This window comes from Chiloscyllium punctatum, chromosome 17, assembly GCF_047496795.1.
Source record: "Chiloscyllium punctatum isolate Juve2018m chromosome 17, sChiPun1.3, whole genome shotgun sequence".
Classification (NCBI taxonomy): domain Eukaryota; kingdom Metazoa; phylum Chordata; class Chondrichthyes; order Orectolobiformes; family Hemiscylliidae; genus Chiloscyllium; species Chiloscyllium punctatum.
The window spans coordinates 47513827-47540459 of record NC_092755.1 but is presented as its reverse complement, the minus strand read 5'-3'; the positions used below and the strand labels follow the sequence as shown (position 1 = coordinate 47540459).

Here is a 26633-nt window from a genome sequence, read left to right as displayed (position 1 = left end):
CCACCCTCTGCATGAAAAAGTTGCCCCTTTTTTGATCCCTTTTTCTTTTTTAAATCTTCACCTCTCGCCCTAAACCTATGCCCTCTAGTTCTGAACTCCCCACCCCACGGAAAAGATTTTTTTTATCTATCTATTTATCCTATCCATGCCCCTCATGATTTTATAGACTCTAAAGTCACCCCTTATCCTGACATTCCAGGGAAAACTGCCCCAGTGTATTCACCCTCTCCCTGTAGCTCAAATCCTCCAACCCTGGCAACATTCTTGTAAATATTTTCTGAACCCTTTCAAGTTGCACAACATCCTTGTGGGATTGATTTTTATTGACCAGATTAGGTAGAGACTGGGTTCTTCCCTGAACTAAACTAAACCAACTGGGATTCAAAACAGCCCAACAGCTTTAAGATCTTTTCTGGAACTGGCTGTGGCCAAGACTACTTTTTTAGGTTTGTTGGTTCAGTATGGGGAGCTTTCACTACTGCAGCAAGTGCTTTCTGTTAAAGTATTGTTCTTCTAACTTGAATATTTCTAAAGTAGTAAAACAACCGTACATGTTATGAAAGTTGAAACCCAAATGTAGGGGCATTCAAAATGAACCTGGAGGTGTTGACCCTTCAACTGTCCAAAGTTCTCAACCCTGGCATCACTAAATCATCAAGATAGTTTTTTGGGTCCATCTTTACATGGAAAGATTCAGGAAATGTGGTGCATATTAATTCAAAATATCTTCAAATTTCACCAAACAAAAACCTGTTTCAAGGAATCTTAGTGAATGTTTTGACACAATGGGTCAAATGGCCACCTGTACGAAAACAAATCAGATTTGTTCATGTGCATTTCTTATATAGACTTATAAGGTTCAGATGTCACAAAGAAAAGTTGTTGAAATTTTTATTCGGGTAAAGTACATCTGACATTATGTTGGCCTATTTCCTCAAAGGGGTTTGGAACACGAATGTAGGGTAGTTTTAACCAATAATTCAAGCTTGAGATCACAAACTAGTCCTGCATAGTTTGGCCTCATGTTTAAGGATGTACATTTTTAGTAATTTTAAAGGGTTGTCCTATAATGGTAGGCTGCATAAACTTTTAGTGCAGGTTCTCTGGGCTAATAGTCACCTCACGAAACATTAATTTTCTGAAGAGGCTTAATGTAAACAGACTAGAAAGTTTTGAACCATGGTGCACAACTTTTTCAGTTCAAATGGCCAATTCACTGAGAATTAAAATTCCTTTGCTAATGGTTGTTAATCTTTTAGAATTTTAGCTCCTTAGTCATTTAAATATGACTTTAAGCCTGAAATGAGTTTTCAGTGCTCAGTCTGGTAAATGGGCAAGGAAGTGGAGTTGAGGCAGGGATGAGCTGACTGCATTTGATAGTGCTGCAGACTTGATTTAGTTGTGATACTATTTCTTATCCAATATTTGTGTCCAGTATGTCTTGCTGGATCTAGGGAAAGCAAGACCACACTCCTGATCTGGAAACACTAATTCTGAATAGTTACAAGTCTAATGATTTAATGTGCTTGCACCCTTGAATACTAAATTCATCACTTAAGGATGCCAGTCAAAGCTCAATTGAATGTCTATTTGTTATGCCCATCACTAACTATGAATAGATGTTTACTGAAACTGAAATGGTGTTATGATTTTTTTGGGAGGGGGTGATGTCTGTTGCACTAATTGAGCAGCCAGCCAGCGATGTGGAGATGCAGTCAGCTACCCCATCTATCGTGTTGGGAAATGGAGTTCAAACTCATCTTCCAAATTTAGTGCCAAGTCGCTGTGTGACGTAAGTTCAAAGCTCTTCTCTGTAGTTTGCTTCTTGAATTTGGTTTGATTGTGGTGTAATATATTAAATCTTTCAAATTTTAGATGATAGAAGAGGTGCTGGGTGAAGGATCAGTATCATCTAGCCGTTTCAGCCAGTGGTTTTCAAGTAGCTTGAGTCGACCAGGTAGCCGATCTAGTAGTTTACGATCCACCCCACATGAAGAACTTGAAAGACTTGCTGGTAAGACTTTTTTTTTAATGCAGACAAATGTGGGTTAGCATGTTTCTTAAACTCCCTTGTCAGAGAGTGCTGGAAAAATTTAAAACTAATGCATCAACTATCAGCTTTTCAGGATCCTAAGATGAAATCCATCATGACCCAAACAATAAATGGCTTGCAGGTCCAACAATTCAGTCTAAAGTGGGATGAGTAAAATATGGAGTCCTTCCCATTTTCTGAATTATAGTTACTCCTGGGATGTAACTTGTATCCTCTACAGTAAACACCAATGCAAAACATTACTCATTTCAGTTCGTCTGCTATTATTTGGTCTGACTTTCTATAAGAAATGTTCACTCTCTCGCAGCACAGAGGCTACTTTTTTTTTAAAAGTAACTTCTATTCAATATGTAACTGAAAGTCAACAACTATTCTCACCTTGCCTTTCTAACAAGCTTTTTTTTTTAAACGCCTCACTCAGTTGGTGTTAGGGGGTCCTGTGCATTAATCCCACATGATTTCTCACCTTTGCCATTCTGACTGTTTCCTCCATCATGCTTTCCTAAACTTGGGTCATCCATTCTCTTCCCATCTTTCTCCTAACTTGTGATTTCTAAGCTTCCTGTAACCCTTAAATCCATGTCCTAATGTCGTCCTGCAATCAGTCTCTATTGGCTACTAGATTGTACTTAACCACTTTTTTTTGCTATTTGCGCACTTGTTTTGAAAGCCACATCTGCTTAGGTACAGAACCTTAGTCTTATTAGACTTTTGTCTTTTGGTTGGCTCTTAAATTCATAATGTTCATCTCTCTCTTTGTTCTCTGCAAGTAAGTCATTAATACAGTGTCATTCTCCTTCCTACTGTCCCCTACCATGAATTCATGAATATGCTCCTCTCTCATGTGGTGTTCTGTGCCCTGGTCAGTTAGTTTGGCTGCACTGCAGCCTTGATGCTTGTCCAGATAAGCTAAAAACATTTGTCCAGCATGTGCTGAGGCTCCTGCCCTCTGGATCCCCTAAACCAACTTCATTCAGTTTCCAATCCAGATGAAGTCTGAACTGAGATTGTTTGCTTGAATTTCAAATACTTGCTCAAGATGGTGGTTCTGAACCAACTTGGAACTTTCCACTTGCTTTGACTGTGACACATTGCTTATGACATTTCCTGACATTTGTGAGTTTTAAATAACTAATTGTATTCAACTTAAAGATAATGTTTTGTTACCCTTGCTAACTGGCTGTACAGTTTTTTTGATTTGCAGGAATATGAAATAACTTATTTTAGTTTCTAATTAACCAGCTCCTTCTCCTGTAGAGGATGAATCTATTCCTCCAAGTTTGAAATGGTTTAGAATATTTTACTTCCTGAATCACTTAACTCTGACACTAATGTCTCACTAAGTTGGCTAGTTTTGTATGCTGTCTGGACAAAAGCCCAGACGAGAATCCAGTTTCAGCTGAATTTAAAGCTATTTCACTTGAAAATGCTGTCTAAGACTGGCAACTGTACAATTTAATCAGTATATTTGTTTAATGTTAGTTTTGTACAAACAAAATTAGACTTGCCCAAAAGTTCTGCGGTCAGTCCTTGCATCCTCCATTTACCATCCCCAGCTGCCCCTGAAGGGTTGTAAGCTTTCTCCTTGAAGCATTGCTGTCATTGTGGCTCAAACCACGCTCGTTAGAGCCAAGCTGTAGGTACTTGATCCAATAATCCAATGTCCAGTTATAAAGGTGAACTAAAATTGGTTATGAAATAGCAGTAAGTAGAAGAAATTGATCTCCAGGAAGCAATATGGTATCTAGATAGATGAGTGGTAAATTTTATCCTTGCATTATCTCAAACGAAAGGGTCTTGCAAGGCTAAGGAATTTGAAGAGAAGAATTTCTACGGTAGTGAGTAAATACTAATTGAGAATAGTTATCTAATCTTTGGGCCTGATGGCTGCCATTCTAAGTTCTGAGAAATAGGTAGAAACATTGAATAACCATTCATATTGCTGAATCTCCCTAAATTGCTCTTGAGAAAGGATCTCCTCTGTAGTTGGAGACAACTTTACTGGGTCTGATTGGCACAAAATCAGTTGGATCTGACTTGAAGGAGCTTGATGTGGTAGCCATTGAGATGTTTCCATAAATGGGAATGAATTTTGAAATCTAAGTGCTTACCAAATAAGGGGACTGCAAGAGCAGGGTGGGTGCTAAATAACTCCAGATGTGTCCCCAAAACCTGCCCTTTATCTGAGAGGCACAAGTCTGATATGTGAATGAAATGTTCTGCACTTGCTTGATGTATGCAACATTAATAATAACCGTGACCATCCTGGAAAAAGCAATCTGCTTGACTTGTGCCCATCCATCACCACCTTTTTAGATGTTATGTCAATCTACCAGTGCACAGTGGGCTAGTGTATCACTATAAAGTGCAGTACCACAGCTTGCCAGTGCTTCACCACCTACCAAGCCAATGAACTTTATCAAGAAGGACCAGGGCAGCGATTACATGGCAGCACAGCATGCAAGTTTCCCTGCTAAGTCTGAGAATTCTGACTTGAAATTATCAGTTTGTTCAGTATTGTTGAGTCAAATCCTGGACTTCATTCCTACACAAGGACTACCGTTCAAGAAAGTGCTCATTGCTGCTGCTGCTACTACTATCATCTGCCTTCTAAGGATGGTGCAACTAATGTTGGCATTGCTAGTCTATACAAATAAAAGGACAAACTCTATCAAATGCCACTTAAACAGCTTGGTTTCTGTCCTTAGAGCAGACTATACCAATGACCTTCAGGTAAACTTTGCACTCTGTCCTGTACTTGAGCTTTATTCTCATCATTTTGAGGGCTGGAGTTGAAAATCTCATGTACAGTCAAGTAAAGAGGAATTGAGTCAAATGTAATGGGGGGGAAAACCAACACCTGGAGACTGGCATATCCATTAAAAGGGTGTAGATTCTGGTTGAAAAGTGGTTGCATTGATAATGAATAAATTGGTTATCTTCCATAGTCTCCAGATTCTGGTAAGATTCCAAATACCAGTTCTGTTCAAAAAAAGGAAACTCAGTTAGCCTAAATGTGAGTTTGAAGGAAATGGTGAATTTTCTCTCAGAAATAAAAGGACCTTCAGAAAATATAATTGAGTCATTGGCCTTTGTTTGAGGGAAATGATTCCACAGCTTTATTAGAGCTGTATATAAAGTGGAACCAATAGAGATGGTCTTTGGGAATTTCCAAAATGTCTTCGATAAAGTGCAGTAATTTCCTTGTACTAAAAGATAAAGGTTCAGTGCCAGAGTAGTAATTGCATAGTTTGGATAACTAATAGAAAATAGATTTTGGATAAACAATGTTGACCAAATCCAACCACTCAATGCCACAGGTATCAGTGCTGGGGCATCAACTCTTGTTCATCATGACTTTGAAAGCATAGGTTGTGTTGGAGCTGAAGTTTCTGATGTGAAGCTGGGTAGGAAATAAAGTCCAGGATAAATTCAAGTTAGCATTCAGCCCTTATTGCATGAAAATGGAATTTGCAAGTATAGCCTCTCCAATTGTAAGGAGTATTGGAGTGAAATGATCTTCCTGAAACAGACCCCAAGGGGGCTAGGCAAGTTGAATGCTGAGACTCCCTATCCCTCCACTACCACTACTACTACCACCACCATAACAGATGAAACAATTTAAAAATGAGGCCTCCCATTTAGATTAGTGAAAAGGAATTTATTTCAAGAGGCTTGTTGCTGTTTCACATGCTCTTCCACAACACCGTGAAGCTTGTTCAGGGCTCAATCAAAAATTTGGTTTAAATGATCATCAATTTACATAACTTTTTAACTAGAGCTTTCCATCCAGTTAGGTATTTCTGAAGTGTTGCTTCTCATGACTAGGTAATTGGCACTAAAGTTATAGAACCTCTAGTCCTGCAGTGTTGATGTGATGTAATTGGCATAAGCATGACTGACTTTGGTCGCCAATGTGTAGGTTAAAACTGAGTGGATTAAGTACATTGGAGGCTTATGCACCTGGCTGCACCTAAGAAAATGGCATTTTGCTTACGTAAACTATTGCTTGCAACTACATAAAGTGGAAGAGAAGAGCTTCGTAGATCTGCCTTCAGTCCTGCCCTCTCCCTTGACCCACACTAGCAGCATTGCAAATGCTGGTGACAATCATTTGATCCTTGAATTTCTAAATAGCTTCATGGCTGATTGCGTACATATCCAAAATGTAATTTGTCACACTGTTTGCATTCTGACTAGGTCTTGATAGCTGAACCTTTTTTTTATCATTGCAAAGAACCTTAAGCTTTATTTTTGCTTTGGACAGGTCTGGAACAGAGGATCCCAACACCTGTTTCACAACTTGGTAACTACTTTGCTCCTATTCAATCAAGAGAAGATAACAAGGATGTTAATAAAAAGGTTGATATTCTAGAGATTCTACGAAAAGCAAATGTGGATGTGAAACCATTGCTGTCCAATCTCTCTGCCAATAAGGAGAAGCTGAAGGAGAGTTGTATGTATCTATTTTTATTTTTGAGTCAGAACATCACTTTAAAGTCTGAAATGATCCAGTTGCTTTTCTGTTGTTTTGAATGTGTTTCCAACCACATCTTCCAAAACATACTTTCTAAGCTGGCTTGTTGGATTTCTTCATGGCATCCTAAAGACCTTTTTTTTTAAAAAAAAAAAATCCTGAGTCTTAATTTGGCTGATTTTTATTTTTTTGCCAAGACAGCACTTCAGTGGTCATGTGATCATGCTGAACCTGTGCTTTTTCAAGTCTTTATGAACTGTGGGGCTGCTTTCTTCTGTGAATCTTGAATTCCAAACTTCCAGTTGTTAGCATGACAAAGCAAATGTTCACTTAACTGTTTGTGACTCAGTCAAAAGCTTCTGTATCTGAACTTGTGATGTAAATATCCGTTGTCTATTGTGGAAGTTGCAGCTTGGACTAATACCATGTGAAATACATGTCAGTTTGCACATTTTAAATTTGAAAATGCATGGTTCCTTGTATCACTAACAGTAGTGCTCTATTTCTAACTCCCCAAGCATTGATTTTGTCAGTGCTTTAAATAATCTGTTTTCTGAAACTGTCATCTGCTTTACAGCACAGACTGGAGTGGTGTTGTCTGTGGAAGAAGTGGAGGCAGGTCTGAAGGGACTCAAAGTGGAACCAGAAAGGAAACTTGCCACTCCATTTATGGTTGAACATCTGGAACAGACTTTGACCTCCTCTTCAGGTTCCAAGCCAGCTCAGAGGGATATGGACATGACTGCTTTCAATAAATTGGTTAACACTATGAAGGCAAGTGGAACTCTGCCTTCACAACCAAAACCTCCTGTAAGTAGATGGTTGACGACTGCAAATTTGCATTTTGACTTTTTTTTTTATTTTTAATGTCGTGGCTTGACCATTTCATCATAGTGATGGGCATAATAAGTAATAGTCATTACAAGAATTGAGCAGAGTCTAATGGTTGAGATTTTGTGAACATGCAGCCTCAATCGTTTTGGGCCATCAGTTAGCTTTATTCAACACCCTCTGGCATCCTCTAGTAAAGCATACAAAAGACTTGATTTTCTTTATTTGCAGCCTTTGGTTATTCAATATTTGAGCAGCTATTATGTCTGGTCGTGTCAACTTGTGCACAAAAGGCTTCAAAACTTAGTTGAATTGCAAGCTTGATTGACCGTGTAATGTGGAGACTTCCACAAAGTTCTCCCTTTTGTGGCCTAGATGAGAGTTTATTTATTGAAATTGTTTTTGAGCATGTAATTCAAAATAGTGTCTTTTTGAAATGGCAGTGTAGTTACAAACTCTAGTGAGCAACTGGGAAGCTTCTCACCTTGTCCGTGCGGGTGTTCTTTCTGCAGTTCATGTTGTTTTTCAGACCTACAGTGGATTTCATTGCTAACTTGTCACTTTGACCTAATTCCATATATGTTTTTAAATTTAGCAGTCTGGATACCATAATTTCATGTGGCATGTATTGAAGGACCCAAAATTGGCATTTGAAGTGCAGATGTTGACAATCTGGTTGTAGCTGAGGTTAATTGACAATAGTGCCACTTTTTTTTTATTTTGCACTTCAGTACTAATTTGCTTTGACTTGCTCATGGCATTTGTTTCAGCAACCCTCAGCACAACTTGTTTGACTCTGGAGTGGGCATTTTGATACAGTTCTTGCTGCTTGTTTTAGTCTGCTTTCCAGGCCAAATCTCATTTCTTCATTGGCTCAGGTTTCCTTATACCTCTTACCCCGGCCCTTCACCCTCGTTCTTTCTGCTTCACCATACCATGTCTGACTGTTGTGTAGGAAAACTTCATCTTGCTGAAGTGCTCAACTCTGTCTTTTTAATCTGTTTTTACATCCTAGCTAGCTGGCTTAGTAAAGAGTTTCCATTGCAAGCCATATTAACATCCCACTATCCCTACTATCTTTTGACCTGGTCAACCATTGTAGGCCCTGTAGCACTTCTCCGGCTTGGTACCAACACTTGAATGACAGCCTACCATGAAATGTCTTGATCATACAGCATGAAAACCAATCCTTCAGTCCAACTAGTCCATGATGAACATAATGTCAAACTAAATTAGTCCCACCTGCCTGCTCCTGGCCAGTATCCCTCCAAATCTTTTCCAATTCGTGTACTTATCCTCTTTTTTTTTAAACTTAGTCTAATTAGATTTTTGAATCTTTAGTTACACATTTTGGCTTTGTCTGCAGCAGGACTGCTTGACCTCTATCCATGTTTTATCTGAATACTTTTTTTTGAGAAATTTCTGGTTTAGCATTGGGGGTAGCTTGGTTGAAATTACCCATGGTGATGGGGCTATTCAGTTTAGTGAGGCCATGTCAGCTTCCTGCAAGTTCATGGACCAGTCCCACCATTTCCCTGCTGCCTCCTTCCTCCATTTTAAGCTGTTGTGGAGTATATATGCACATTTGACTGTGTTTATGGGGCATGTTTCCGATGTCTTCTAGTTCTTGCACTTTTTTTTGTCTATAGTGTGATATGCAAGCAAAGTCATCTTGCAGCTTTTGTGGGAGAAGTTTACATTCTAGTGCAGCTCTGACTTTTAGTCCTTGCTGATTTTTGTTAAGCTATTTCTCACCAAGGCACTGGGAGAAGTGCAGCCATTTTACTGGCGGTATATACTGTCAGCTAATCATATACAGCTGAGATCAAATGCACAACTTTTAAAGGCACTCAATTAGAGGTGACTTTAAATTTTTCATGTTCATCGTAATCAAATATTCCTATATTTGTGCACTGAGCTTTTACAGCTTTGTTCTGTAATTTTGGATCTTCAGTCTTTGTTCCCTTGGCTACCATGCATTTTAGATAATGTTGTGAAGCAATTTGTCCCAGGTTTACCATGTGATCCTTGCATCCAGCAGGCGTTCAATCCAAATTTGTTTATACTTAAAACCCAGGCAACTGAACTGGAAGGTGTTGTGCTTTACCTCTTGCATGTTCCACTTGTGTTGAAGTCAATGAGCCACACTTTCCTGTCTGATCAGGAAGTTGTTAATTGTAGTAAAGGTATTTTCAGTTACGTGTGCAAGTAATAGGGAAATAAAATAGCTTAGCTTAGTACTAGAATGTTATCCAAACAATTTAGCCACTATTTTAAATGCTGATGTGTAACAAAAGGGGAGTTGACCTAGGATCATGCAGTTTTGGATATGGCTAGCTTCTAAATTTACAAATAATCACAACTGGTATCACTTGCTAGTTCTGAATTTGTTTTGTCAGCAGTTGCTCTCCATTTGTAAGTAACTTGGTATTTGAATCTCAACTTGTTCCACATTTTAATTACTGCTTTCAGTGCTGAATTTGTACTACACAGTTCTGAAGTCATTCACCATTACCCAAGTTCGCATGAGCTTGAGACAGTTTATCAGGAAGCAAATATGACCTTCCACTTTGTTCTGCAAGTCATCTGTCTTTCTGTTGGAAATGGTCTGTGGCCCATTCTTCCTCTGGTTAGGTTTTGTGCTCATGTGCTTGGATCAAATTTTGAATTTTTATACAGGAGATTCTACCACCCCATGTAATGGGGCCTCCATCACCAGATATTTTAGGTGACCTGCTTGGCAACCAGAATCATTCAACATCAACGTCACTAAATCAGCGAGGCCATTCCTCTCCAATACCAACATTCCAGCAGCCATCCCCATCAGAATTCTTCAGGGTCAAGTCACCAGTTGGTGAGTGCAGAGCCTCCACTCCAAATACTGATTTTTTTAATTTTTTTTTTCAATATTAAGTATTTCCAAGAGTAATATAAATACACTGTCTGTCTGTCTGTCTGTCTGTAACAGAGTATTAAAGTCAATTGAGAATTTGAATAGAATTATGAAATATTTAAATGAAGCCAAAATTACCTAAAGATTAAAAGTAGGTAAGGGCTGTTTAAATATGAAAATAACACCTATAGCCAAAGTTGATTGTGGGGCTCAAGTGTTGCTAAAGTGAAGGGCTTTAAACCAAGTCAGATTCAGCAACAAGTTGATTTCTATTGCAGTCGATACTTAGCTGTACAGTGAACTTGAGGCTTTGGAGATATGGAGTTTCTTATTCCTCACTTGACAGTTACAGTACCTACTAATTGCTTGGACCTGTGGCAAAACAACTGTTAATTTGTGTATCAGTGTGGATAAATCACCACCAAGTTAGCTTTTTTAATTCAGCTACTTAAGTCTCTAGTATTGAAACAATAATTTAAACTTTATTGCATTTAGCAATCAAAATAAGACCCCTCAAGTAAGCAAGCTAAGCTGTTCAGTTCAACCTGGCTATTGCCTGATGGTGGGATTTGGCTTCTTCCCTGAAACAACATCAGAAGCTTTTTCATGAGCCAATCACTTCGAGTGGTGGGAGCAGGGGAGTTGATGTCTGCCATTGCTGTCTCTGAACATGCAACCCCAACTGAGGTTCTGACCCTGACTTAAGGAAATCTTGTCTTTAAGTATTGGCTCCACTTAGACTGGCAATATGACAATATTTAACTACCCACTAATGCAAAAGGTATTCAACCATCCCACTGCCAAGCATGCGAAAAACAAAGCTCGACAGAGGGTCAGATTTGTTGACTGACAAGTAGCATTAGGAAAACGTTATTCACTTCCAGCTGAACCGCCATTTTGTAGTTTCTGGTGGTAAGGAATTTTATATATTTGACTAGGATAACTTGTTTTCCTTGGACCATTGATTTTACAACTTCAGTTGGGGCTTCAAACCAATAGCTTAATTCTGAGTGGATTTGTTTTCATTCCTGTGCTGCAATAAGCTTCTATTCAAATGTGTTTTTTTAAACCAGCATTGATGTTACCTAGCAGCTTCATGAACTCTTTCAAAAAGTTTGTCCTTCAAATTCAACATGCTTTCCCTCCCTTTTTTTTTCTTCTTTGCCTTGGAAAAATTTTTCTTTGAAAAACTCAGCTCTTCAGCTGTTCGATAACCTCAATTTACTCTGCATCAGCTAATAAATCTTTTTGCAAGATCCAATCCACTGAATTGTTTTACAGAAGTTTGCTGATTGAAACTTCCATTAGAAGTATTACATGAAATTGCCCAAAAAAAATGCATGACAGTAAACTGGAAGGACTGACTAATGTCATGTCTCATTTCATCTTTGATCAAGGTCCTTTTTTCTCCATTGAAAACCTTTTTCAGACTAGTAGCCATTTGAGACCTTTTTTCTCGTTGTGAATCTAATAGGACAGAAATGTCTGTATTGTCCTTCCAACTTTTTCCTTTTCTTTTGCAGGTTATGCTCCAAATGCTCCCCACCTCCGTGATCACTTCCAAGGATTACCTTTGCCCAAAAACATTTCACCTATTCCAGCTCCACAGGTACTAGGAATTTGAATTCCATCTGATTTTTGGTAATTTGCTTTTATTCCCTCTGAAGAAACTGATCAGTTCAAAATGGTAACATACACTTAATGTTGGGGTCTTCGAGTTTAAGAGCCGCGAGGTTTTCCTACAGCTCTACAGGTCCCTGGTGAGACCACACTTGGAATATTGTTCTGGGTGACCTACTTCTAGGAAAGATGGAGGCTTTGGAGAGGGTACAAAGAAGGTTTACCAGGATGCTGCTTGGACTGGAGGGCTTGCCTTATGAAGAAAAGTTGAGTAATCTCTGACTTTTCTTTCAGGAGAGGAATCCTGATCGAGGTATACAAGACAATGAGTGGAATAGATAGTTAATAGCCAGAGACTTTCCTCAGGGCAGGATTGACTGGCACAAGGAGTCATAGTTTGAAGATATTAGGGGGAAGGTTTAAAGATGTCAGAGGAAGGTTCTTCACACAGTTGTGAATGCATGGAATGCGTTGCCAGCTGTGATGGTGGAAGCAGTGTCATTAGGGACACTTAAGCAACTGCTAGGCATGCACATGGATAGCAGGAATGTGTAGGTTACATTATTATGTTATACATTAGGATTAAACCTCTGCACAACATCACTGGCCAAAGGGCCTGTTCTGTGCTGTACTTTTCTATGTTCTTTACCAGGGCAAGTGCCTGTTTTGGTCATTGTTCCTTTTTTAAACTTATTCTATACTGATGAATGTTTGAATTTCAAGGTTTGCTCTTGAATTCTTAATCTTGTTTCGGAGACCAAATGTCCAAATTAATACAGCAGGCAACTGCGCCTCACCAGCTAAGAAGTGACTCCGATCCGGTTTACAAACTTTTTAAACCCCTTTTTTTATTTGATCAGATCAAATTTATGCTGCCAATTCTCTCCAAAGCTCAAATATTGATTCGACATCAATCAAATGCTATAATTGATTTTCAAATTTGCATTTTGAGTTGAGACCACCTTGGCATTTTTTTTTGGAAGTTTGCAAATTTCAGAACTGTGCGTCTGTAATTTACAAATGTGCCTTTTGGTCATTGTAACCAGTCAAATATTGAACTCTTCCATTTTTAAATCGTCAAATTGAGTGTTCCACCTTTTGGCATTCAGTGCTTGCCATGAACACTCAAACTGAACTAGCTTTTATACTCCTAGGCTGTTAGTCCATCCCAACTGGATATGCGACAAGGTGCCATGGAAGGCCTTCCCTTTGCACAAGATTTGCACATGCCAGGTGGAGATGTTTACCAACCTGGATATGGGAAGATGCATCATGATCACAGGGATGGCTATAGGCTCAGGTATGAAATTCCAAAGTAACACCTGTCTGTTATCATAAATGGATAAAGTAATAGATTAATTGCTCTGCTCCATCTAATGAAGGGTTATTTGAGGGTTGATGTTTGAGTCAGTATTGTTTGTCAAACCACACCAGTTTCATGGAGCTTAAATTGAGCAATATTTAAAAGCAATTGCGAATCAGAAGAGACCACTTATAGCATTACTTGCTAGTTGTTTGAAACAAATGTAGTCTGCAAAAGGTGACCAGTTCCTTTTGCGATGTTGATCTAAAGTTGTTACTGCCTTTTAATAGCAGTTGTATTACAGAAGCTTTTACATATGGAAGTACAAACTAGGAGCATCTTGAGACCATTTGGTCCTTTTTTTTTTTGTTTAAAGCTTCTGCTCATCTGTAAGATGGCAGTAGTTAGCACTGCTGCCTCACAGCGCCAGAGACCCGGGTTCAATTCCCACCTCAGGCAACTGTGTGGAGTTTGCACATTCTCCCCATGTCTGCATGGGTTTCCTCCAGGTGCTCCGGTTTCCTCCCACAATTAGAAAACAAATGTACAGGTTAGGTGAATTGACCATGCTAAATTGCCCAGTGTTAGGTGTAGGGGAATGGGTTTGAGTGGGTTACGCTTTGGTGGGTTGGCGTGGACCTGTTGGGCCGAAGGGCCTGCTTCCACACTAAGTAATCTAATCTTACACTAGTCATTTTGAGCCGCCTTTTGAGAGCAAGATAAATGCCTGTCGTCAGTGTTTATTTTGCAACTAACTGATTTAGTTGTCTCTAGGCTAGAGTACAGCAACACTTTCAGCATCTAATTTTGGGTCATTGTGTAATTGCATGTATCCTGGTTTTAGGCAACAACGAATTAGTAGATCACCTGGGCCAGCCAGTCAACACCGACTCAATGCAGCATCACCATCGCAAGTTTCCTCATTTACAAACATGGTAAGGATTTATTCAGGACCTTTTTTCAGATGCATTCGTAGACTGGATGAAAAGTTATTTCTAATTGGATTGAACATGAAGGATCACTGACGCAAGGTTACACAATCTCAAGCCCCTGGGTAAAAATGACCAAAGTAGATGTGGAATTAGGACTAATATATTCATTTTGCATGTTCCATTAAACTGTCTGAGGTGACCAGTTGGCACAAATTGCCACAAGCTGCTACAATATTTAATCTATCCTTTTTTTCCTGTGTTTACCCCTTCCATGATCCTTTGGTATTAACAGGTTGGACTAGCAAATGACCTGACTTTGAGACTGTAGATCCAGAGTTTATACCTTTTTTTTTTCTTCAAACAAAAGTCACCTTTTCTGGTACAGTTGAACAGTTTTGAGGTTGGTTTTTTTTTTGATCAATGAGGTAAAAGGTTATCAGGATAGCTGGGAATGCAGGGTTGAATAGCCTCCTAATGATTATAGCCATGTAATTTTATGTCTACAGATTTTTCATTCTCTTTCTTTTTTTTTCCCTCCTTCCCAAATAAGCTTTCTCCATCGTTCACCCCTACCTCAGTAATTCGGAAGATGTTTGAAAGCAAAGACAAGAGCAAAGATGGAAAAGAGAATCGTCCTGTGAAAAACTGTACAGAGGATGGGCACCTTCTGATAGAAGGTATGAGATGGTCTTAACACATATTAGCTTTTATTACTAGTCATTCAACCTGTCCCTCAGTTGGGGTAGACCAGCTAATGTAGACTCCAGCAGGACTCTCTTTTTTTTTTTTTTTTTTTTCCCCCCTTCCAGTTTAGGTGAAGGATATAGCTAGTTACCAATCTATCTGTTTGGCCATTTACTAGTGCAGTGGTCCAGCTTCTAAAATATACAACTGATTTACTTCAATTCATGTTTGCTATCTCAAACATGCTTAAGTCTAAATTTAAAATCCACCAGTTGTGATGGGATTTGCAAGTGTCTGTGAAGCATTAGTCTGGGCCTCCTTGATTAAAGTGAGTAAAATTAGGGCGCACGGTATTGGGGGCAAAGTACTAGATTGGATAGAGAATTGGTTGGCTAATAGGAAACCAAGGGTAGTGATTAATGGCTCCATTTCGGAATGGCAGGCAGTGACCAGTGGGGTACCGCAGGGATCCGTGCTGGGACCGCAGCTTTTTACAATATATGTAAATGATATAAAAGATGGTATCAGCAATAACATTAGCAAATTTGCTGATGATACAAAGCTGGGTGGTAGGGTGAAATGTGATGAGGATGTTAGGAGATTACAGGGTGACCTGGACAAGTTAGGTGAGTGGGCAGATGCATGGCAGATGCAGTTTAATGTGGATAAATGTCTGGTTAGCCACTTTGGTGGCAAGAACAGGAAGGCAGATTACTACCTCAATGGTATCAAATTAGGTAAAGGGGCTGTTCAGAGAGATCTGGGTGTTCTTGTCCACCAGTCAATGAAGGCAAGCATGCAGGTACAGCAGGTCGTGAAGAAGGCTAATAGCATGCTGGCCTTCATAACAAGAGGGATTGAATATAGAAGCAAAGAGGTGCTTCTGCAGCTGTACAGGGCCCTGGTGAGACCACACCTGGAGTACTGTGTACAGTTCTGGCCTCCAAATTTGAGGAAAGACATTCTGGCTATTGAGGGAGTGCAGCGTAGGTTCACGAGGTCAATTCCTGGAATGGCACGATTGCCTTACACGGAAAGACTGAAGCGACTGGGCTTGTATACCCTTGAGTTTAGAAGACTGAGAGGGGATCTGATTGAAACGTATAGGATTATGAAAGGATTGGACACTCCGGCAGGAGGAAACATATTTCCGCTGATGGGGGAGTGCCGAACCAGAGGACACAACTTAAAAATACGGGGTAGACCATTTAGGACAGAGATGAGGAGAAACTTCTTCACCCAGAGAGTGGTGGCTGTGTGGAATGCTCTGCCCCAGAGGGCAGTGGAGGCCCAGTCTCTGGATTCATTTAAGAAAGAATTGGATAGAGCTCTTAAAGATAGTGGAGTCAAGGGTTATGGAGATAAGGCTGGAACAGGATACTGATTGGGAATGATCAGCCATGATCATACTGAATGGCGGTGCAGGCTCGAAGGGCTGAATGGCCTACTCCTGCGTCTATTGTCTATTAGCGTTTTATGTTACCACTGTTCCTTCATTTGGTATCATTGGCAAATGTTGAAATGTTCTAATATTCCTAGCCTACACATTTAAGAAACATTGCCTACCAATTGCTACAAATAATTATTTCCTAACCTTGTTGCCATTTTAATCAATATTGACATGAAGTCTCCTGGTCCATTTGGCTTGTTTTTAAGGGACAATCAGACCATGTAGAAACCAGAGTAAAAACAAACCTTTTTCAGCCCATTTGAGTCTGCTCCACTATTCAATAAACTCGTAGCTAAACTGATAACCCTAAATACTAATTCCCTGCCTCTTCCCCGGCACTTGATTTCCTTTTTTTGTTATTGCTTACAAATCTGTCTCAATCCTTTTTGACCTGGACAACAGTATCACTTTTACTTCCACTTTCTAAGACTTGATGAAGTTCAACTGAGTGAATAAAAGATTTACCTAGCAATGTCTTATAAATTCATTGACCTCCTAACTTTCACCAGGATAAGTTTTTCCAGATTAATTGACTAGCCTGTTACCAGAAATGCCCATTTCCTTTATTTCTTTTCAAGAGGGTGACGTGTTTTTGCTGCCCTTGCACATCTCTAATAACTGATGAAAAATAGATTGTGGCAAGCCATCCTCCTAGCTTCACTCACTTCCTTCGTAAGCAACTGGTGATTCAAGACATCTAGACCACTGATTTCTGTTCTCAGCATAGCTGCTTCTGGAATCATCCTTCTGTTATCTCTACTTCTACCAACTATTTTGGCAAACTCCTCTTCCATCAAAGTACTGAAGTGTTGTAAGCTTCCACCTGATTCCCCTAATGGCCCTTAATCTAACTTTTTTTTGTCTGTGCTGATTTTATGCTGGCCTGCAGAAGATGCAGTCAATCCTCCGGCTTCACACCATTTGTGTGTACAAAATTTCCACATACACTCGCAAACCTCTCTTCTCCACCACCTCCTTTTTCCCCCGCCCCTCCCTCAGAATAAAAGCCAAACAGTAGATCAGTTCTTGATGGAACATAATTTTGAGCATTGTGGGCCTAATGTTTTAATACTGCACTGGCTCCTGCAGATCATCTGTCTCCTGGCTCTCCATTGGAAAACACGGACAGAGGGACATCCCCTATTGGAGGAACAAGATCGACTTATCACAGATCAGCTTGTACAACTCCCCAGTTAAACCAGATGCGTTTTACCAAAGACCAAGACTACAGGCCTAGATCCACAGGAAGGAAAACTCCTCCTACCAGAGCTTCTCCAGTTCCTGGATCCCCTTTCCCGCGACCTATTTGTCCTGTACCCATTATGTCACATGTTCCACTTGTGCGCCAGTCTCCTCCTCACTTACCACCAAGTGTAGTTCAGAGGATGCTGGCACAAGGAGTGTCACCACAACAGTTACATCCAGCACTGCTACATACAGGTGAGTGAGCAATTCAGTACTTTAATCTTGGACTAGAATCAGGGACATGTAATCCTATTTTCTAAATTTGAGTTCAATGAGAGGATCCACCATTGACCAGGACACGAGAGATGAGGAAAATCTGTACTCTTGAAGTTTTCACTCACTGCATTAAGCAAGAGTTGGGAGCATGTCTTATACAAATTTAGAATCCATCTCTTTAAAACTTAAGTGTCTTTGTCCTGTACCAAAGACAGAAACTACTGAACTGGCGGCTTTTTTTTTTCTTTCAATGGCTCTCTAGCCCTTGAGGATCTCTAATAACCAAGAATATGAATGTTCAGCTAGAACAAGTCTGGTGCTTAGCAAACACTTTTTATTGAACCAAGGATTTGTGTGGGGGACATGCACAAGTGATCACTGAATCTTTTGAAGGCTTAAACTTGCAGTGCTGAACGAGGATCATCCCAAGATAGAGGATGTGAACAGGAAGAGAACTCATTTCAGTGTGGTGGGATGGATCTAACCATTGTCAAATTGAAGCAAACAATCCCACAAAAAGCAAGTGGGACCAATGGTCTTTTGAGATGCTTCAGTTATTGGCTAGGTACATTTTATCAATGGTGAACATTTTTTTAGAGACACCAAAAACACTAGGCACCATTTTTATATATGTACGATTTTTCAACTAATAATTCTGTATCAGATGGATTTGAGTGAGAACCAGGTCTCCTCCCTCTCTTTTTTTTTCCCTTCTTCTTTCCTCTCTTTTCCCCTCCTCTTTTCCCCCCCCCCCCCCACCCCCGAGGAACGCCAAACTGGAAGAGAGCATGAGAATGATAGTTAACATAAGTGAACACCTCTTCTGTAAATATGAATTGGATTGTAAGAGGTGGCAAGGGTCTTATTCAAGACCACTTGATGTTTGCTTAAAGGTGAAGCCATAATTTTGTTCACAAAAGCAGAAATTGCTGGGAAAGCTCTCTGGAGAGAAATCTGTTAATATTTGGGGTCCAGTGACAATTGTTTGACTGATTTCTCCCTCTAGGTGCAGCCAGACTTGCTGTGCAATTTCTGCTTTTGTTTGATTTCCAACATTCACTGTTCCTTTTTTTTTTAATCTAATCTAGAATTTTAACTGTCAATCCTAATTTGCCTCATTACCTGGTGGTCTTTGAATAACTGGTCGTCTGGTTTGACCTCTTATTAATGGTTTGGCACATCTGAGTGGCTCACTTTTACTGTTTTTGAGGCCAGTTCAGTCATTCGCTGCTGTTTGGTTGGAGGTTTGTGCATGTCAAACCAGTAATGGCAACTTTTTTCCCAAACGAACATTTTGAGTTAGTTTTTAATCTGTTTCATGGTTGCCATTATGGAGACTGGCTGTCGTTCACTTTTTTTTTTGAGTTGATGTTTGAATTCCACCAGCTGTCCCATAGCCCAGTATTCTCAAAGGACTAAGTTGGGCTTCTGGAACTGCTAGTCAGTTAGTGATTAAGTATTGTCAAGCAACAGTAAAGATTGCATCTGGGGAGGGAAGGGCAGGCTGGCTGGCAGGCACACTATCACTTTAAGCAAGTGCATTGTAGGCTAGTCCTGCCAGATACAAGCCATTCAGTGAGTAGTTTTGGAAACCATCAGGGTTTCTTAGAGATTTAGTGAGCCATGAATTTCTTTTAGTGAATGATTTGAAAGTTTGTGGATTTTCAGGCAGCTAACAACAAAGACTTGTTTGGTTAACACTTGAGGTTCATTGGGTAGAAGAGTCTGTCCAAATGTATGATGAAAAGTGAGTCACTACTTTTTTGGTGGGCCTCAGAATTGTGTATTTTTACAGTATAATTTTAATGTGTTGGACAAGGAAGCAGTGAGTATGATTTGGACTACCTGAAGCTATAAGGATGTGGAAAATAAAATTAGTAACTGTTTTACAGCAGAAGGGGGAGGGGTAATTTGATTTGACCATGGTAAAGTGTCCAGCACCAATCTCTTTGAAAGTGGTAGGACAGTTGGTGACGAAGCATAAGTGATGTTGAGCTAGAGTATAAAAGCAGGAAACTGTGCTGACCCTTAAGGTGAAAGTGAGTACTGCAGATGCTGGAGATTGGAGTGTGGTGCTGGAAAAGCACAGCAGGTGTCAGGCAGCATCTGAGGAGGAGGAAAATTTGATGTTTTGGGCAAAAGCCCTTTATCAGGAATGAAAGTGCCTGAAACGTCGATTTTAACCTTTTCTAGCTCTAGCACAATTTTAATTGTGTCCAGTGCTGTTCACTACACTTTACTTGCATTCTTAAAGTTTTGTTGAGGGTGCAGAGGAAACTTAATCATTTCACAGATGTGGGGTTTTGGTGCAAGTTAATTGGAAAAGCTGAGGTGGCTTTCCTTAAAGTGAAGAACTTTATGAACATTGCCATATTAAAATAGTAATTAAGATCTGTTCCTATTGGTATGAAACTTGAACACATTTTGAAGTTCTGTAGAGAGACTGAAATGAAGGAAAAGCTAGAGTTCAACCAATGTAGCAATGACTTGGAGCTATTTCCTTAATGAAGGTGGGATCAAATTTTCCAAAGGAAATTGCCTTGAAGCACCAATTAACTAGTATGTGAATGACCAAATTTCAGGCCACAAGATTAAGCAGGCAATAGCATTGACTTGACTGCTTTGAAGAGTTGGTGTAGACTCAATGAGCTGAATGACCTTGTTGTTAATGATGGTTCTTGCAGTCACAATATTTCTGACTTGCAAACTACAAGATGCAGAGTTATTGTGGCCCCAATTGTATACGTAGAGGAGGGTTGATATTGAGTTTTGGCTTTAGGCTGTGCTCATTTCAAGACCCTAAAGGAAGGAATTAAATTTCAGCAAAAGACATGGGTGCAGCTCATCAAACTTGAAACCGGCTGAGTCAGTAAGAGCCATTGTGAGCAGAGTACTAAATGTTTGTATAATTTTGTGCATGTGAGAGACTGCCCATCTCAAATTTCAAGTGCTGTAATTGGTGATGAAACCGGCTGTCTGACAGCTCCCAGTTCTTTTTTGAGGCACCTAACTGGTACAGGCTAAACAACAGTTTTGATTGATCTCCATTTTCCAAAACTTTTAACTTGCATAAATCTAGATCGAGATCAACTCTTCACCCCTAAATGTCAGTATGTAACTCTCTAAATGCAGCTTGTTGCTGTTTATTTTTACAAGAGATCTCCAGTAAACCCTCCAGACTATACTCAATGTAACTCTACTAGTGACTGAAACTTTTTAAACTATTTCTTCATCTCCCCAGCAGGTATGTTTCCATCAGGCATGGATCTGTCACATTTGCAAAGCCTCCCTCCAACCCTGCTTGGGCAGACATTCTACCCTCTTCCAACAAGTGGTCTTCCTCTTCTAAATCCTCGTGCTGCACTCTCCACGACACAAATTCAGGCTTCTGCAACACCTTTACAGCACCTGGCCATGATCAGACAAGGTAATGAGTATTTCACACTTGCCTTGAGGCTTCAAACCTCCTGGATATGCACTTTTTTGCAAATTTGTTTTAATTGAAACAAACTGAGTTTCCCTCTTGGCCATGTTTGAGTTTTTGTCTCTAGAATGGCTTCTGTTTCCATTCTGGGACCTCTGGTAAGTGGTTTGGCAGGATTAAGATATTTGTAGTAATAGGAATGCAATGGTACTCCTTTGGACTGCAGAGGAGGATTGGAGGGGAGGGTGAAGAAATTGACAATGGATTTTCATATTCAGTAGCAATCAAAATGAGTTGAGAGCACTGTATACACTGTCAATTCCCCAGGCTGGTGCATTCCTTTTGGGGTGTCAGCAGTTGTCTGTGGCACTGGCCATTTCCCAAGTAATAAATTATCTGCTCAGTCAGCATTTAGCTATTAAAAGCCATGGTTCATTTGAACCAGCAAAACTCATCCTGCAACATCAGGAGTCAGTAATTCAAAGCTGTTCAGCAAATACAGACATAACTTCTGGACTTCATTGACTCCAGTGTGCTGTCAAGGCATTACTACCTTCTGAATACAATGAATGGAAAATCGGTTTAATAACTGCTTCAGGCTTTTAAAACTCAGTAATCCCATTTAAGTATAGTTACAGGTGAGTCTTAAGTGTATGAAGGTTAGAATTTACTGCTAATTTTTTGCCCTTGAATTAGTTTCTTGCTAATGCAATCACTTGGTTTGAAGGACATTTTAATGTAAAACACTTCAGTACCAGAAAAAATTAAGGATATGAATTTGCTGTACTGTTGCATACAAGACATTGCTTTTGAATTGACACCAGACCCAAAATCATGCCAGAGAAGGCATGATGCAGAATGTTGAACTTATGAGCAATTTTCTTGAGGGTGAGTGCTGCTTTGCCACTGATCATTGAATGATGTTTCCCCTTCCAGCCAGAAGTGATCTGAGGCTGTGGCTGGAGGTATTGAGACAGGAAAGGTAAGGCTTTGGAGTGATTTTTGAAAATAAGAATTGGACTCTTTAAATGAATCTCAAGCTCCCTGTCTCAAGTAGATCTACTGGGTGACTGAAATCAGGCAGAGTATGAACAACTCTGGACCTCCAATTTAAGCAAGGTAGAAGATGGTCCAGTTTGTCACTAAGAAATATCACTTCTCAAGAACACTGACCATGAGGTTTCATACTGAAGTTGGCCTCTGTTTTTACATCTAATATACAGCTATGCAAAGGAAACCCCCTTGCATTCCAATCAACCACCTACGGCAAAAGAATTAGAATGGGTGTTCAAAAATCCTGGGATCAATTTTTCCATCTGAAGTGGGTTTCTTTTGGGACATGGGCATAATTGATTTTGTTCATCCCTAGTTGCTCCCAGCTGAGTGGCTTGCTAGGTCACTTCAGAAGGTGTTAAATCAACCACTGAAGCCCAGACCAGTTAAGGAAATCAGACTTTCTTCCTGGAACAAAGTAACTAACTAACTCGGTTGGATTTTACTATAATCAGTGGACGTTGACAGCATTTATGATAGGTCAGTGGGCTGTGTATGGGATCACAAGTTCATTTTGAGCTCAAACAAGATTAAAATCATCAAAGGATATTTTGGTCAAGATAGTCCATTCCATTGTTCTCATTTTACCCACTAAAACTGGTTTGTGAGAGGAACTGAACTGATCAGATTTTTTTTTTCTTATTCCAAGGAGTTGGGTGCTGCTGGTAAGGCTCATACTTGGCTATTTCCAATTGCCCTAAATGGCTTGTTAGTACTTGAATTGTCAATTCAAATCATCAAATTTTTAAAAATTTCAGCAGAAGAAAACACAGCTCAATTATAAAAAAAATTTTGAATTTTAAAAATTTGTGTTTGTAACTTTTTTTTTCTTCTTCTTTTTGTCTCTTTTTTTTCACCCCAATTTCCCCCCACCCCCACCCCAAACCAAAACAGTTGGTTCCCAGTTTTGAAATTCCAGACCTAGGACCAAAAGGTTGCTGTACAAATCAAGTGATGCATTGTGAACTGTTCAAGCTGTCTCTGTAGAACAGCAACCCACCTGTCAAACCTTCTAATCAACTGTTCAAATATTACTACAGATTGAGCTATAGGGTGCAGCTGAATGGGCTGAGGCTGTTTTCCTTGGAGTGTCGGAGGCTGAGGGATTACCTTAAAGGTTTATAAAATCATGAGGGGCATGGATAGGGTGAATAGCCAAGTCTCTTTGCAGGGGTGGGAGAGTCTAGAACTAGAGGGCATAGGTTTAGGGTGAGATGGTATAGATATAAAAGGGGCCCAAGAGGCAACTTTCATGCAGAGGGTGGTGCATGTGTAGAATGGGCTGCCAGAGGAAGTGGTGGAGGTTGGTACAATTGCAACATTTAAAAGGCATGTGGATGGGTATATGAACAAGAAGGATTTGAGGGATATGGGACTAGAGTAATTTAGGATAGCTGGTTGGCATGCACACATTGGACTGAAGGGTCTGTTTCCATGCTGTACATCTCTTCGACTGTTTTCTAGAGGAGATGGATCTTGAATCTTGGACTTTTAACCTGGGCTTCCTGACTCCTGGATTGCTGGAGTCGTCATTGGGTCTGGAAAGATCCTTTGCAAAGCAATAGACAACAGCTGTCAAGACTAACAAGTTAAATTAAAATAAATGCCAGCAGGTGTGAATTTGATTTCTTGGTATGCTCCTTTCAATGATGATCCCCTCACCTTGGATGTAGTGGGAGGATAACTTTGGGTGTTTACCACCATGGTACAAGCCTTTCAAGAGAAATGGGCTCTGGGGCTTGGGAGTGAAGAGCATCAGAGCATTGCAAAGGAAATTTAACATTAAAAATTGAATGTCAGTGTCATTTTTTTCCCTCCTGCAATTCCTCCAATAGTGTCCATCAAGGGTATATAACTTTTTGTTTCTTACAAAAACGTGAAGTCAGTCAATCTCTTGTCTGGAAAATCACTTTCTCACCCCACTTAATTTGCTGAGTTGCCACTTGACCACTTTGTCCCTGTACTCCTAAAGTATGTAATGTTTATTGACAAGAGGTATAATGGCTTAACACTTCATACACCACCTCATACAGTATATCTCTGCTATAAAAGTTAAATACTTCAGTACCTGCATATGAAATGGTGATGTAGTTTGCTTGTGAAATGATCCCATTTCTAGGATCTGTTATTGAACTAGTACTTATGAAACTTAAAGTCTCTTCTGTTTTTTTTTCACTTCAGTGCTGCAATCTCCCAGTGCAGGTGGCCAAGGCCCTGGAGCCCACCTGCATCTGAATCAACAGACTTCCACCCTGAGACCCCTGCATCATAGAAGTGGATCTCCAGTTAATCTTTCCAAGTGGTTTGGCAATGATGTACTTCAGCAACCATTACCATCTATGCCAAGCAAAGTGATAAGTGTAGATGAACTTGAGCTCCATCAATAGTATGCCATGTAACACATTTGGTGCAACAGTTTTACGAAGGTACCTGCAGGTGTCCAAGTATGAGGGTGTCCTTGACGTTTTTTTGTTTTGTTGCCCCAGTGTTGTTTCTTGGTCCCTGTTTGACTTCCTAACTGACCATAGGAACATGACTACTTAAACACTGCCACCTGGGGTTATAACTCAACTGTGCCAGTGAAACATGGCAGCAAGTTCTTTGGGGCAATTGCCTGCATTACACCTTTTTTAAGAGAACCCAGTGAGCACTTCACTTTCCAGTGAAAATGCAACCAAAAAGGGTTTTGGGGGATTTTACAAACCATATAAGTCACCATAAAAATTGTATAGACCCTTGTGTACAGGAACTTGTGTAAAATAACACTGCTTACATCTGTACATAAGCATCTGCAGTGGCTGACTTTGTATATAAATGCTGCTGGAAGGACAAATGTAATGACACTTGTGTTCCAGTTTTGAAATATATTTTGTAAGTTTTTTTTCTTTTTGCAGCATGAAAGATTGTGTGGGAATTTTAATTTCCAATGCACTACGTGGTTCCTAAAGTCTGTTGGTAGTGACCAGTAGGTAGGAACTAAGCAGGTGTCGCTGTACCTGGGAGTGTTTGTGTATATACTAATTCCTTTTAATACTGGAAGCAGGAAAAGGCAAAGAGACTATGTATTTTTTGGTTTTTTTTTGGGGTGTGAGAAACTAGGTGAGACAAGAGACTAAACCTAAATCTGGGCTGGGAACTTTTGTTTCAGTGTGAAGCTTTCCAACTCTACCCACTTGATCCTAATGTCCACAAAAGGGACCGTGTTGGGTCGTTTCAGTTACCACCTTTTTTCTTTTGAGGGCCCTGGAATCTGACAGTTGCTTGCCAGTAGAGGGTGCTAGACCCCACAGCACCAGTATGGACACTGTTGCCTCTTTTGTGCTCATTTACTGAATACCTTTATTTTGTGTGCCTTTGTTCTGTGGCTGATATGCTTTCATTTTTGTCCCATGGTATCCCCTTGCCCTTCCTATCCAATTTGATGTAGAACCCCTTCATTACACTGAAGAACATTGCTTTGTACTGTTCAAAAAGACCTGTGACTTTTCTGGAATTTACTGTTTTAGGGAAAGGAAAGCACAAATTGATTTACAAATGAAGAAAATAAAATTTCACCTCTCCATGTTTTTGTCTTAATCTTTAAATTGCATGCCAGAAATTCTGCACTAAACCTAGAATCCCAATAAGTTTAATTCTATTATAGACCCACTAATAGAGGGAACTTGAAAAACAAATTTATAAGGAGATCTCAACTATCCCTAAAAATAATAGGGTGGTTGTGGTAGGGGATTTTAACTTTCCAAACATTAGACTTTGACTGCCATAGTGTTAAGGGTTTAGATGGAGAGGAATTTGTGTGTACAAGACAATTTTCTGATTCAGTCTGTGGATGTACCTACTAGAGAAGGTGCAAAACCTGACCTACTCTTGAAATAAGGCAGGGCAGGTGACTGAGGTGTCAGTGGGGGAGCACTTTTGTGGGGGGGGGGGGGGGCAGTGACCATAATCCTATTAGACTTAAAATAGTGATGGAAAAGGATAGACCAGATCTAAAAGCTGAATTTCTAAATTGGAGAAGGGTTAGTTTTGATGGTATTAGGCAAAACTTTCAAGCTGATTGGGGGCAGATGTTTGCAGGTAAAGGGACGGCTGGAAAATGGGAAGCCTTCAGAAATGAGATCCGTCCAGAGACAGTATATTCCTGTCGGAGTGAAAGGAAAGGCTGGTAGGTGTAGGAATGCTGATCGAGTGGAGAACTTGAGTTTGGTTAAGAAAAAGAAGGAAGCATCTGTCTATACCTGACATGATAGTGAATTCTTAAGCATACTCCTACTGCCTTTGTACTAAGGGAAATCAGTAAGGCCAAAAGGGGACGTGAGAACCTTTTGGCAAATAGAATTAAGGAGAATCCAAAGGGTTTTTACAATACATGAAGGACAAAAGGGTAACTAGGAAGAGAATAGGGGCCCTCAAAGATCAGCAAGGTGGCCTTTGTGTGGAGCTGCAGGAGAT

General features: G+C 39.9%; 1 protein-coding gene across 2 annotated transcripts in view; it reads left to right on the top strand.

The window, feature by feature from the left end:
* Positions 1-25743, top strand: part of eif4enif1 (eukaryotic translation initiation factor 4E nuclear import factor 1) — a 55698-nt gene extending 29955 nt beyond the window's left edge. The window contains exons 8-18 of one of the 2 annotated variants that reach the window (XM_072587074.1): positions 1876-2014; positions 6321-6509; positions 7108-7340; positions 10041-10215; positions 11778-11863; positions 13029-13174; positions 14022-14112; positions 14660-14786; positions 17333-17683; positions 20946-21131; positions 24363-25743. In XM_072587074.1, the coding sequence (XP_072443175.1) occupies positions 1876-2014; positions 6321-6509; positions 7108-7340; positions 10041-10215; positions 11778-11863; positions 13029-13174; positions 14022-14112; positions 14660-14786; positions 17333-17683; positions 20946-21131; positions 24363-24568 (1929 nt within the window). In that variant the 3' untranslated portion in view covers positions 24569-25743. The remainder of the gene's footprint in view (positions 1-1875; positions 2015-6320; positions 6510-7107; positions 7341-10040; positions 10216-11777; positions 11864-13028; positions 13175-14021; positions 14113-14659; positions 14787-17332; positions 17684-20945; positions 21132-24362) is intronic. The other variant, XM_072587075.1, reaches the window with a different exon arrangement.
* Positions 25744-26633: the final 890 nt, after the last annotated feature.